Source organism: Eurypyga helias, unplaced genomic scaffold (genome assembly GCF_000690775.1).
Source record: "Eurypyga helias isolate BGI_N326 unplaced genomic scaffold, ASM69077v1 scaffold42085, whole genome shotgun sequence".
Lineage (NCBI taxonomy): Eukaryota > Metazoa > Chordata > Aves > Eurypygiformes > Eurypygidae > Eurypyga > Eurypyga helias.
The window spans coordinates 1-12983 of record NW_010254185.1 but is presented as its reverse complement, the minus strand read 5'-3'; the positions used below and the strand labels follow the sequence as shown (position 1 = coordinate 12983).

Sequence of the window (12983 nt, the reverse complement as noted above, 5' to 3'; positions counted from 1 at the left end):
CCGCTGATGGCACTGTAGAAATGGGGGGAAGAAGTGGTGCCCGCGTGGAAGCTGGCCGGGCATGAGGGGTCCAGCTACAGGGTGAAAAGCTGTTCTGTAGTCCGTGTGTCCTCCATCATTTATAAGGTGTCTCCGGAGGCTTTGAATCATCAAGGGAGGCTGTATAGCCCTGTGACCAGTGATCCTGTTGTCCAAGAGCTTTTTCCTTACCCCCTCGCACGCAGTTCTTTCTGTGTGGCCGGCAGAGCATCGCTGCTGGTGCATCTCCTGTTTGCTTTCCCGTTTGTCCCCGCTGAGATGATGTGCACTGCAGTCCTTCAGAGCTGGTTGTGATTTTTTCCAGCAGAAAAAGCTTTCTCCCTTCGCAATGCCACAGTGAGGATTTCTGTTAGTGCTACACTGCTCAGGCTAGGTTTGTGTTAGAATCAGACGGGCTGGTTTCATGGTAGTACTGTACAGATTGGCTGATCTGCTGCATATCTGGCTCCTGCTGCTGAAATGGTGAGTGCTCCCTCTCAAAACGAACCAAGTTGCAGCAAAACGTACGTATTTTTCTTCCGTTTATAGGTAGTTTCTCCCTCCTGAGCCTGACTAGGTTAAAATGCAAAAGCAGGTCTGCACTAGTGTCCCCGCGGTAGTGCCCTCACAGCGCAGCCCTGGGAGAGCGTGCTGCTTTTCCCAAAACAGGGGCAGCTCAGGGCACAGGTTCTCTGGGGAGAAGAAGGGAGAAGTAGGCTGCCTGTGGCACTCGGTACCAGATGCTTCATCCCTCATCGCTCACAAACTGCACCTCACCAAGGTGTCTGCCACAGGGTTGGTTTGATAGAGTAATTCTGGGGTGCAGATCTTGTTGGCTAAAACGGGAGATGAACTGAAACCCTGCATAAACCTTGAAAGGCTTGCTGGGAGCATCCCTGACTTAGCCTGCCTTTCCTTCTCCCTCCTCAAGTTCACCTCAAAGAAAGTAACTGTGCTTCAAAGGAAGCTGTGTGAATAAACACCCTGCAGTTAATTTTCTTGCCTTCAATTGCTTGCTCATTTGTGGATGACATGTAGCATAGTCAGAATTATTCAAATCACAGCGTAAGCACCCTTCACACAGCAGATACTGCTTCTGAGGCTTTTAATTGTGGTGTTTATATTTTGCAATGTGTTGGTTCCTGTCTCCTTTAGCTAATATTGAATGATCTAATCTGTGTCTCGTAAACGAATCTATTTTAGCTCCATTAGAATAACCCCTTAATTGAAGGCATACAGGCAGCCTGTGATGGAAGAAGCAATGCTAACAGTAAATACAGCTAATGGAACGATTTACGGTGTGTGGATGCTCTTAGCTTTGATGATACCCTGATTAGCTGAGCTGCTGTGCTTGATTTTAATTGTAATGAGAATTAATTGGAGAGCGCTGCACAACAGCAGCCCTGCAGCGGTGTTTTCACATCTCAGAACAGGCAAGTGAAAGCACCCATCCCAATGTAATGACTTTTGTTTCTTTATTTTGCAGAAAAAAACGATGGATGTTTATAGGAGGGAGGTAAGTGGTCCTTCCCTCACTTCTAGGTGTTCTTCCCATGGATGCTGCTTACATCAGTGTTGCATGGGGGCTCAAAGCCCCCTCTGGAGGGGATGAACTGTTTTAACAACGCCTGGGGTTGGCTGGCGGAGTCTCTGCCCCATGGAGCTTTTGGTCAGTGTGCTCCCAGGATGTTTCCTGCCTCCGCACCCGCCGCTGCAGGCAGCCAGCAGCTCTCCCAGTGACGGGGAGGCTCAGGCAAGGACAGACACCGGGGCTAAAATCCAATAGGTCAGAATTAGTGGTGGGGAAATCACAGGAGATGCATCCAGTGGCGCCAGTGCAGAGACAGCCAAGGATCAATGGTAATTACATGCTAAATCATCCAGAGCATTTGTAGGTGCCTGGAATGGTAGCTATTACCCAATTTTTATATAGCACAGGGAGTGCTTTTTAATTACTTGCACATTGCAAAATGCTCTTCTGACATTTGCAGTAAGCTCGGTGAAAACAGCCATTTTACTGGGACAGTTTAGGGATCCTCTGATTCCTTGGACATCCAATAATTAGGGAAGAAGCAGTCCTTGTTGTAGTTAGCCTTGCTACCTGGGAGAGGGCATGTCTGAGGTTGAGATAGACGCAGCCTTGTCTTGCCATCTCTATGCTCCTGACCATGGATGTGTCTGATCCCCCTCAGATCATGTACTACCAGCAGGCCATCATGAAGCCCAGAGTGAAATCTTCTGTCTCTCTTGGAGGGTAAGTCCTGATTTCCTTCTGTCCACACAATAATTAGTGTTCAACACACATCTCCTAATGGGATGATTAAGCTCTCTGCTCTGGCAGCTGGTGACTCGGTCAGGGGAAGCGACGTGGTGGCCACACACAGTGTTGTTCGTGCTGTCTGGGCTGCGTGTTGCCTGGGCCAGGAGGCACAGGGCAGAGGAGGGACCAGAGTCCCAGTGATGATAAAGAGGCTCCCTTAGAGCTTTGTTACGAATGTCTGCAGAGCAGCGCCAGCCTCTCGGTTGAGATTCCTTCTGAAATCCAGACGTGTTCAGACTGGTCAGGGCTGGACTGTGGCGCTTGGGACCCAGCACAGCTCTGCAGTCTGGCAAAGCAGCTGTGTGGAGGCTCGTAGAGGATCCTAGAATGATTTGGGTTGGAAGGGACCTCAAAGCCCATCCAGTCCCAACCCCCTGCCATGGGCAGGGACACCTTCCACTAGACCAGGTTGCTCCAAGCCTCATCCAGCCTGGCCTTGGACACTTCCAGAGAGATGGGGATGCAGCAGCATGTCCGTGCTGTGCAGGAGTAACCAGTGTGGACAGACTGACGCTCCTGTCCCTGCTCCCCAGCCTGCGGGGAGCCAGTGAGTGTTCCTGCACGCATGGTGATGCTCAGCAGAAGGCAGCAGAGCTGGGGAAGGCTCTGGTTGTTCTGTATTATGAACACATGCCTTTTGGTGAAAGTCCAAGCAATTAATTAGCAATTCCTCTTCTCGGTGGGAGTGTTTCCTGATCAGATTCATGATGAAGCCAATTAAGTGCAAAGCTCCCAGTCTGAGCATTAATCATTAGTGTGTTTGCCACAGGCATTTCTTACCTGGAATCTTGTGTGCTGGCCAGTTGCCTAGACGTACAGTCCACTCCACCACTCTGTTTTACAGTCATTGCCACCCAGAGATCCATATCGAATCTGAGACAAGTGAGGTGCTCAGGCCTGTTCCCTGGGAGACAGTCCTGGATGACTGAAATGGAAGGAGTCTGGGAATCTGTCCTGTCTTCTGAAAACCACAACTTGCAAGGCACCAGCAGTTCTGCTCATTTCATCTGTCACTGACTCCCAGGTCACTTAAATCTCTCCTGCCTCAATTTTCCAATCTGTGAGCTGGAGCTGGGGACACCTGACTACCTGCCAGGATTTTTGTGGTGTTTAATAGTTTGGCAATGGAGCTTTTCACACATTAGTCCTAGTCTTCTGATGGATAATGCCTATTGCCTACATCAAAAAATTCTCAGGAAATTTGGATTTCCATCTCAGCTGCAGGACTGGGTCCAAATCAAATTATTATTGATGAGGTTAAGAGCAGCAACTAGACAGTGTTCATGCATCAGAGCATTGCATTGATTTAGGAGGAGCTGCAAAGCATTAATCATTAAACTGACACAGCAATATTACCTGAGTTGACAGGTTTAGATTTGTAACTCGATTAGAATAAATGGATTGGAGTGCATTATGCAGGTGCTGAATGCCTTGGCATTTCCAGTGAGCAGATAGGATCGAGCACGTCTGTGCCAAACCTGTGGTATGCTTTGTGCAGCAGCAGTGTATAATCGCAGGATCTGTGCCAGGGTGCCCGTTAGCAACGGGTCCTTGGACAGTGTGATCCCAGCTTTGAGCACATGAAAGCAGTTTGGCCTGGGAGGAATTTTAAATGCAAAAACCAGATGATTTTTTTCAAGAACGAAAAAGGGAGGAGAAAGCTAAAATTCCAGGACATTAGTGAAATCGGTTGTAATTACAAGTCTGGCCAGCTTAGGAGGTAGGAAAAGTGTTTGTCTGGTTCCTGCTAGGACAGAGACATTTTTGCTTTGTGCCAAGCCCTCGGAGTCATTTGCAGAGGAATGGGCCGTGCGGTAGGTGAGCGGAGGAAAGGAGAAGCCGGGATGTGCCCTCAGCTCTCCCTCGCCTCTCCCAGGGCTCCCTCGGCTCTCCCATGCCCTGTGGGAAGGCTGCGGAGAACCCACCTGGGCGAATCCAGCACTTGCTTTCCTCTTCTCTGGCACTTTCCTCTCTGGAATGTGTGACACAAAATGGTGCAGGACCCGGCCTTTGCCTGGAGAAGGAGACAGAAGCCGTTGGGGGCTTGGTCCCAACTCCTTGAAATGGAGAGGCAAAAGGGGGTAATGGAGGAGGCTTCTATCTCCCTGAACTCGAGCTGACAAAATCGCTGCTTTGAAAGAAACTCAGGATATGACAGTTTGGGAAATGGAAAAGATTAATTGAGCTAATGAATCGATTTTTCTAGTAAGGGGGGAGCCATTCCAGACCCCTGTGCTGATAGCGCCGCAGCTCTGAGGATATCTATAGTCTGTGCAACCATTTATTGAGTTGTGATGGGTCTGATTGCAAGTTAATGTGTTGATTTTGTTGGCTTTTCTTGCAGGCTTGTGAAGTACTCTGAGCAGTTCCTCTCCAATGATCCTATCCTGTCTGGCTGTCTCCCCAGCAACCCCTGGATAACAGATGACCCTGAGTTCTGGGATCTCAATGCAAAACTGTATGCATTTGTGTTCTTTTGCCAGCTTGTGATTTGCACTGACCTTTATGCTGTTAGGAAAGGGAACCACTGATTTCATCATGGTGTCTGGTCTCTGATCATGAGCAGGGAAGCATTCCCTTCCTGACACAGCTTGGCCATGCTAAAGCAGCTGTCTTTTGGGAATACTCCATGTTGAACTTCCAGCATCTTCTTCAAGGGGGAGCCTTCCTTAACATCACAGAAATTCCTGAATGGATGATGGGAGTGTGCACTCAGCCCCTGCTGAGTGCGTCTAATCCTCCCTTGGATGAGTGAGGTCCACTTTTACTAGCACAGGCATAGAATATGACCAGTTACCCTCAGGTGAACACTTGGTTTAGTGTTAACCATTTAGCATTGGCAGCTGAACGAGGTGCTGCCAATGGTGTAGCAATTCAGGGTTCAACTACTGACCCTGGATCTTTGGACACGCCTTGGGCTGCCTTCTTAGGAGAGAGCTTGGTCTGGAGGCACGTACGGGTGGTCCATCCCTTCTCTGAGCTCCCCCTTTGTTTTCCATTCAGATAGTGTTTGCTAATTATACCGTGGCATCTCTGGGCGCAAAGCAGACGTATTACTGTTCTCGCTGGAGAGCAGCAATCCTGTTAGAGTGATGATATCCCACTAGACAGCCCCCAAGGATACCTTCACAGAATGCCTTTATGAGAAGCAGAGCTTTGGGCACCAAGCAGTGCCTCCTCCAGAACAGGACTGAGTCAAACCTCCGGCAAAGCTGGGCCCTCATTGTGAGAGCAGCATAAATCCGAGATAAATCCTCATCCCACTGTGTACAAAGTTGTTTAATTATGGCTTACTTAGTGGGCTGACTTCAGGAGCTCATTACAGCATTCTGGAAAAGAGAGTGCTGAGAAGTCTCTTGGCATTCCAGCAAAGGGCATTTTGGTTTTAATTAATCTTCCAATTAGATGGGCCACATGAAACTGGCAGTGCTGTTTGTTTTCTACCCGTGCAGAGTGGAAATCCCCACCAGAATGCGCGTGGAGCGATGGGCCTTCAATTTCAGTGAACTGATCCGAGATCCGAAGGGTCGGCAGAACTTCCAGCTCTTCCTGAAGAAGGAGTTCAGCGGTGAGTCTGCTGTGTCCCTGCCTAGGCTGCACAGCGGAGGGAGCTGGCAATCCATGCCTTCCCAGTAAGGGCTGTGGGCCAAGACGGTGACAGAGCTGAGACCAGGACAGTCACCAAGTCAAGGGCGAAGTGACTGGAGCGAGGGCTGTGCAGCCAGGGCAGGCAATACCATCTAGTGGCACAGGGCACAAAGTACAGCCCAGGGCGAGCTGGAGCTGGCTCTTGGAGGTGTCAGGGAGCAGGGGAAAGCTGTTTTCCTCCTTCAGTCCCAAGGGGATTTTCAAGGAGGCTGTAAGAATTGGAGGGACTGAGTTGGGGCCGACACGTATGGAGTCCAACAGGTGCAGTTCAGGAGTTAGGAAATGGGATTGTGTTTTCCTCAGTCTCACTCTTTGCTGATGGAGCCCTTGCTGTGCAGGAGAGAATCTGAGTTTCTGGGAAGCCTGTGAGGATCTCAAGTATGGAGACCAGTCCAAGGTCAAGGAAAAAGCAGAAGAAATTTATAAGTGAGTGTGATAATTTTACATTCTTAAACTCGGTACATGAGTCCCATCACCTTTGTCCACGTGTTGTCATTCTCCAAATGATTTATTCCTGAGACTTTTCATTGTAAGCTGCCATCAAACATGCCTGTCTTATGTCCCCATGTAGGAAAGGAGCTTTTGAAGGTGAAAACATAACTATTGTTTTGTTAGATAGTTACTTTTCCTCTCTCTTCTCCACTCTTACATTTAGGCCTTAGGATTTAAGTAGAGGTGTGGAATAGCAAAGATCTTGGGGATGCCACGGGGAGAGCAGAGAGACCCTCTTTGCTTCCAGCAGGCTAAAATTGGGTTTATATTGTGGGTTAACAGTGTAAGAGGAAGGGACTTCATGTCCTACTGTTGAAGAGGACATTGACTGCCCAAGACCGGGACAGCAAACTGTAGTGGGGAGCTGAAGGAACATTTCCTTTCACGCATAGACAGAGGAATCTCCAGGCATTCTCCAGGTGTTAATGGCACTGTTGATTCCTCTTCCTTCAGGCTTTTCCTGGCTCCCGGAGCAAGGCGTTGGATTAACATTGATGGCACAACAATGGGCATCACGGTCAAAGGCCTCAAGCATCCTCATCGTTATGTTCTAGATGCTGCTCAGACCCACATTTACATGCTGATGAAAAAGGTTTGTTATTTGTTTCCAAAACCTGAGGGGGGGATCCCGGTTCTCTGGGCCTTTCCAGGCCTGTGTGTGCCACCAGCAGTGGCTTTCAAGTGGTGTTTGTTTGAAAACCCCTCAAAGCTGCTGACTTCAGCAAGCACTGGTTCAGGCCTTTGTGTTTTGCTGCTTCCTCTTCCCTCCAAGGCAGCAAGTCCCCAGGGTGGTGGGCGTCAGGTGTCTGCTGGAATTCCTGCTTTCTGACCCCAGCTTGGCCACCACCTCTTTCAAAGCTTGAACAAGTATCTGTTATTACGAACTTCATTTGGTTAGTGCCACGCTGTGTGCCACAACACGTGTCCCTGAGGTGGGATGCTTGTGTCCAACTGGATTTTAGCAGTGGATGGAAAAGTTAGTAGCCCTTGTCACATAACTGCGTGAGTTTTGTACCAAAATGTGGCCCATCTCAAGTTTTACAGATTTTTTTCGCCATGTTTTGCTGTGTTTATGTTGACAGACACCCTTTTTTAGGTCTGACTGATGTAACAGACTGTGGGCTGATGTCAGCAAACTGTGTGTCATGGCTTTCATTAGATCGTGGTGACCCCAAACAACCCGTAACTCCTCCTTCTTCCCACAGAGGGTGGGGAGCACTGGGACAGGTTGCCCAGAGAAGCTGTGGATGCCCCATCCCTGGGAGTGTCCAAGGCCAGGCTGGATGAGGCTTGGAGCAACCTGGGCTATGGAAGGTGTCCCTGCCCATGGCAGGGGGTGGGACTGGATGGTCTTTAAGGTCCCTTCCAACCCAAACCAGTCTGTGATTCTGTTTGATGATGCTGTGGTTCTTAGGAGTGACACAGAATACACTTAACAGGAAGGAGCATTATGGGCCAGAGCAGCAACTAATGCACGCTGACACTAAGCGCAGCAGAACTACACTGATTTTTGCCAGTTACTGAGAAGTTCAGCACTTGAAAAATGAGCACTTCACCCCGTAGGGACTGTGAGACATCCCTGGCCTGGGCTAAGCTCAGTTTAGACCTTTTGGTCTTGATCCTGACTGGGAAGCTTTATTGTAAGGCGGAAAATCCTGAGAATTTTACACCAAGATGAAAGGGTATTGGTTTAAATAGCTACATTTGCCTGAAAGATGCAAAGTCCCTTGGGCTGCCGGGGGAGATTATCCAGTTCCCAGCCTCCGTGGCTCCCGAGCAGCTGTATTTGGTGGTGATTTTAATATGGGTGTTTGCAGCCCATAACTACCAGTTTCTCTCTTTTCTCCTAGTAGGACTCTTATGGCCGCTATTTAAAATCTCCCATATACAAGGAAATGCTGGCCAAGGCTGTTGTGCCACAAGAGGCTGTCAAAAAAAGGCAAGTGAAACTGGATGTAATTGTGGGTTTTGTTTTTCTTGTTGCAGCAAGGGTAGAAAAAGCCTGAGTTGCAGCAAAATTACTATGATTTAGATGTTTGCCTAATTAAATGAAATTTTTCACCAAGAAGATGCCTGCCCTTGTGAGTGATGATGCTGTTTACGTGTGAGCCTTTTGGAAGTGGCTTGTACGCAGGCAGAATCGACAATCGTTCGGCTGCCTTGTCTGTTGGGTCTGCTTAGAAAGGCTGTGATTGTTGAATTAATCATGCCTCCTTTCCTGGAAGGAGAGAGCACAGTGTACTGGGCATGGGAAAACTCCTGCCTGTTGGCTGTCAGAGATGACACTGCAGGGTCCTCCATGGGCTCTGCTTGTTTGTTTCGCTGGGAACAAACACTCCTTGGGAGCACAAGGTAGATGGCCGTACAAGAGGTAGGCTTAAAGTGGCTTTTTCCCAACCAAAATGAATGTTGTATGGCAAATTTAGGCCACTTGAACTGCAGTCGCTTCTCAAAGCTGAGCGTGCGATGTCAGAGCCGGACGGGGTGTGTGCTTCTTTCTCTGTTCCTCTTCCACTCGTCAACTCAGTGAGCAAGAAAAGAGGAATCATGGACTTTCACACTTGTTTCATCTAAAGCCTATTTCGAGTCAGTGGAAAAACCCCTCCTGCTGACTTGCCTGGGGTGTGGTTGGTGTTTCCCTGAGCCCCACATCACCAGGTCCCTGGGGTGTGCTGGCTGATCCTGGTGGCTGCCGTCGTGTTTGTCAGGGCCTGTTCTGGGGACTCGCTACTTGGCACTCAGCATCCTGGTTAAACCAGAGAGTTTGTACCTCACCCAGAGGTGGCTTAGCACTTGTTTCTACTGTTGCTGGTCATGGATTTGCTGAAGCAGGTAGTGGGTGGTTTTTTTGGGCATCACAGACACCAGAAATGCCCATGCTGGTCCCTATCTTCATCTTACTGAGGGCACTAGAAAAAATTCCACTGGTGGCAGTTTGGCTTCACACTGAGTGTTGGTAAGGTGCAAACGCTTACAACAAAAGGAGTTTCCTGGCTCTGTCATCCCTCGTGGGGACAAGGAATGGGACTGGCTTTATGCTTTCAGCAGTTCTGTAGCTGATGGGTGGCACTGAGTCACTGTGTCCTGCTTTGAACCACCTTGTCCCCCTTTGCCCTTCCTTCTTGTGCGGGCGACGGTGGCACGTCTGTCCCTGCCTGAGCTCTCTGGTAAATCTGCTTACCAGGGGTGAGGTTTTGGTGCCCTTCTACGTTTCAGTAACGCCCTGCTTCTTCTCTCGCTCTGTGCCCAGCTCCGCTTTCCCGTTCGGACGCCGTCACCTCCGCTCCAGCCCCAGCCCCGTCATCCTGAGGCAGCAGGAGGAAGAGGCCAAAGCCAGAGAAGCCGCCACGACTGTGGACATCACGCAGGTCATGAGCAAGCTGGATCGCAGGAGCCAGCTCCAGAAGGAACCTCCCAAGTAGGCTCTGAGCCCCGCAGGGAAAAGACAAGCCGAGGCTGATGTGTTGAGCTTCGTTTTCCCTTCCTCAAGGTGTCAGTACTGCTTTAGGTTTCCCAGGCCGGCTCTGCCAGCAGCCTGCTTCCTGCACGTTGCCATGGCTTCTGGAGCAGCAGATGTCACTTCCCAGGCATGTCAGGCATGGGGGTGCTGCGGGAGTCAGGCTGCTGCCTGTGTCGGACTCGGGGTGCAGGGCCCCAGCTCCCTCCCTGCACCCCTCGGGGCGGGGATGCCTTCAGCCTCTCCCTGCCTCCTGCTCCTCCAGGAGCTGGGATGGCACAAGGCAGAGTACAGCTCTGCCATTCCAATCCTTTGGGTCCAAATCGGCCTTCCTCGGAGCAGGGGGGGCGACCTGGCAGGGAGGACAGCGAGGCGGTGCACCTCACAACGCATCCACGCTGGCGGCCATCCTCCCGGGGGGATGCGCACCCCTGGGCACCCCCCCAGAGGAGTGCACCCCTCACTTCAAGTACCCTGCAGCTCCTAGGAGGGCAAAGCAGCCACAGGCAGAAGAGTGGGGTAGACTTCTTGTAAGAATGGTAGGATGGGCATTTCTGAGGGTTTAGTTGACCCTTTGAGTTTCAGTGACACTCCCAAGCCCCTCGGGCACGTTGGAGATGGTCAGGGGAAAGCTCTGCTCTCCGGGTGACTCCTGGGCACGCAGGGCTAGCTGTGCAGGCCTAGTGCCGTCTCTCACAAGAGGGCTGAGATGCAGCTCTGGCTTTGTGTCTCTTATCAAATCCAGCCTACCTCTTGTCTTGTCTTTTTCCTGCTCTTCTACTTTCTGTTGTTAAAAAACCGAACAGGAGGTAGTTCCGGTTGTCCCTGGCCTGTAGCCCAGAGGCAAGGAGGAACCAGGGCAGAGGTGGTAAGAGCTGATTCCAACTTTAAGTAGTGGGTTTTTTTCATTTGCTCTTTAGAGTGAAGCAACCTAAAATGCTACGTTAGTGCTAAAGAGCTCAGGGAGATTCCAGGCTTTGCTGGGAAATCCCAGTGTGGCTGGACCAGGCCAATGATTACCAGAAGTGGCAAGATTCCTGCTAAGCCCCGTAAAGGGAATTGGAGGGGGCAGAAAAGCTTGTTTGTTAAAATTTAGGGGAAGCAGAGGGACTGGGTGGGAAGCACTGATGTCCGGGAAGCTTCTTCACTCCGGTTTGTATTATTCATCCCTTTCTACTCCTGGTATGATTTTACAGGAAAGGGGAGATGAAGCTGGATGGGAGTGGGAGCCCTTGGGTACCGGTGGGTATGCAGACCAACCGCTTGCAAGCAGGGAGGTATCCAGGTGATAGCTGTGTTCTGAACAGCTTTGAACAGAGATTCTCGCCCTCCTTGTGCGTGTTATCAGAGGTAGAACCTGGGCAGCGTGGTCTGATGTGGTATCACTGCAGAGCCTCCTTCGTTTCACAGCTGAGCTGGGGAGATTTTCATGACCTCCGTTAACCCAACGGTGATAAACCTTCTTAGGGGAATTGAAACCGAGTTGCATGAGTCCTTTGCTCTGATGTCAGGGTCCGCTTGCTAACTCTCTGCTCCTATTCCCAGTGAAAGCAATGGCAAGTTTTGCAGTGTCGTAAGGGTGGACTGGCTCAGACCATGAATTTTTCAATTCTGCTTAGAAAAACAACTTTTTTGAGCGAGGTACTGAGCACCATCAGCTTACCTTGACATAAGAGCACTGAAGGATGCTCAAGGACTTGGCAGGGTTGGTCCAAAGCTACTTGGATGTGATGAGCTCTACAGTCTCTTCAGGGTTTGTGTAACATGGAGCACTGAGCATGGTGGGATTGCCAGTGTGTAGGAGGAACATGTGGAAGATCAAGTCAGGGTATAAATAATAAATAACAAATCTGTGTGTTCCAGTCAGTCCCTCTGATTCTACTTCTGTTTTGTCTGCAGCTTTGCTTTTTATGTTCTCTCTATCCATGCCTTTCTCTGATTTTTCATCATCTTGGCTTTGCATCGCTGTACCCCGATGTGGCTTAATGCTGCACGCTCTGGAGTCCCTGTGCTTGTGAAATCCCAGTCCCGCACTGGCAGAAGCCGGCTCCGTTCTGCTAACGGGCTGGCTAAGCTGGCACGACCCAGCATACCGCTCCTCGGTCCCTTGCTGCTCAGTCCCTGGAGAAGAAGGTCGCCTGGTACAAAGTGTGACCGTGGTACAAGCTGAACTCTGCTTTGTGCCAGCCAAGAAATTGTTTGTTTCCATTAGAAATCAGAGCAGTATGTTTTGTTTCTTGGCCATCGCTTCCATGCATTCATCTGTCTAATAAAAATAAGTGTAGAAAATGAAAAAAGACCTGAGTTCATCCTTCTCTGTCTTGTCTCAGTGTGTTCATCCTTCCCTGTCTCTTCCCTCTGCCACGTGTGCATGCGTTTTCTGTACGTGCCTCTGCTCGCAGTGCTTCTCTCTGGACACTCGAGCTGCGTTTCATTTCCGCTGGGAGCAAGTCCTTGGGAAGCAGGATGGGGGGACCCTACCATGCAGCATGTCCTCTGCTGACGGATCTCTGCTTGGGCTTGTCCTGAGGGCTGAACTAGCTGAGCTGGAGCCTTCCCAGCACCAGCCAGGGACACGGGGCTTCAGCACAAGATGTGACGTCTTGTATTGTCAGTCATTGGGTTTGGAGCTCAGTGTCCTGTTTCTTGGCCACCGCAGCAGCCAGCACATGGCTGCTCTGGGTGTGACATGGTTGTGCCGTTCATAACCAAGACCACATTTTTGGGATAACAGACTCCATGCCTGGAGCTAAGCCTTGTGAGGAATGAGATGAGCTGGTGTCTCCTCAGCATCCCAGTGGGTGTGGGGCCTGATCTGTCAGCACCCACCGAAGCTGGTAGCAGCAACCCTGTTGCTTCCCATGGGCAAATTGTGACACCTCCGCTGTCCTGCTGTGGGAGGGCAGGGAAGGGCACAGAGCTGCGGGAGAGGGGGGCAGCATCCCAGGGCGGCTGTCAGCTGCCTCCCAGCTGAGCCCTGTCTCTCCTGGTAGCACTGGCATCACCCGGACCTCTCCAAAGGAGAAGGCTGCTGACAGAGCCGGGGGG

At 50.5% G+C, this 12983-nt stretch overlaps 1 protein-coding gene across 1 annotated transcript in view; it reads left to right on the top strand.

Annotated features, from left to right (window-relative positions):
• The window catches only part of RGS9 (regulator of G-protein signaling 9), a gene marked incomplete at its 5' end in the record, with an annotated part of 22117 nt that extends 12217 nt beyond the window's left edge, over positions 1-9900 (top strand). Inside the window, 8 exons of the mRNA XM_010152911.1 lie at positions 1505-1534; positions 2211-2272; positions 4683-4796; positions 5791-5906; positions 6325-6412; positions 6932-7070; positions 8332-8417; positions 9729-9900. Coding sequence (XP_010151213.1) covers positions 1505-1534; positions 2211-2272; positions 4683-4796; positions 5791-5906; positions 6325-6412; positions 6932-7070; positions 8332-8417; positions 9729-9900 — 807 coding nt within the window. The remainder of the gene's footprint in view (positions 1-1504; positions 1535-2210; positions 2273-4682; positions 4797-5790; positions 5907-6324; positions 6413-6931; positions 7071-8331; positions 8418-9728) is intronic.
• Between the last annotated feature and the right edge of the window lie 3083 nt (positions 9901-12983).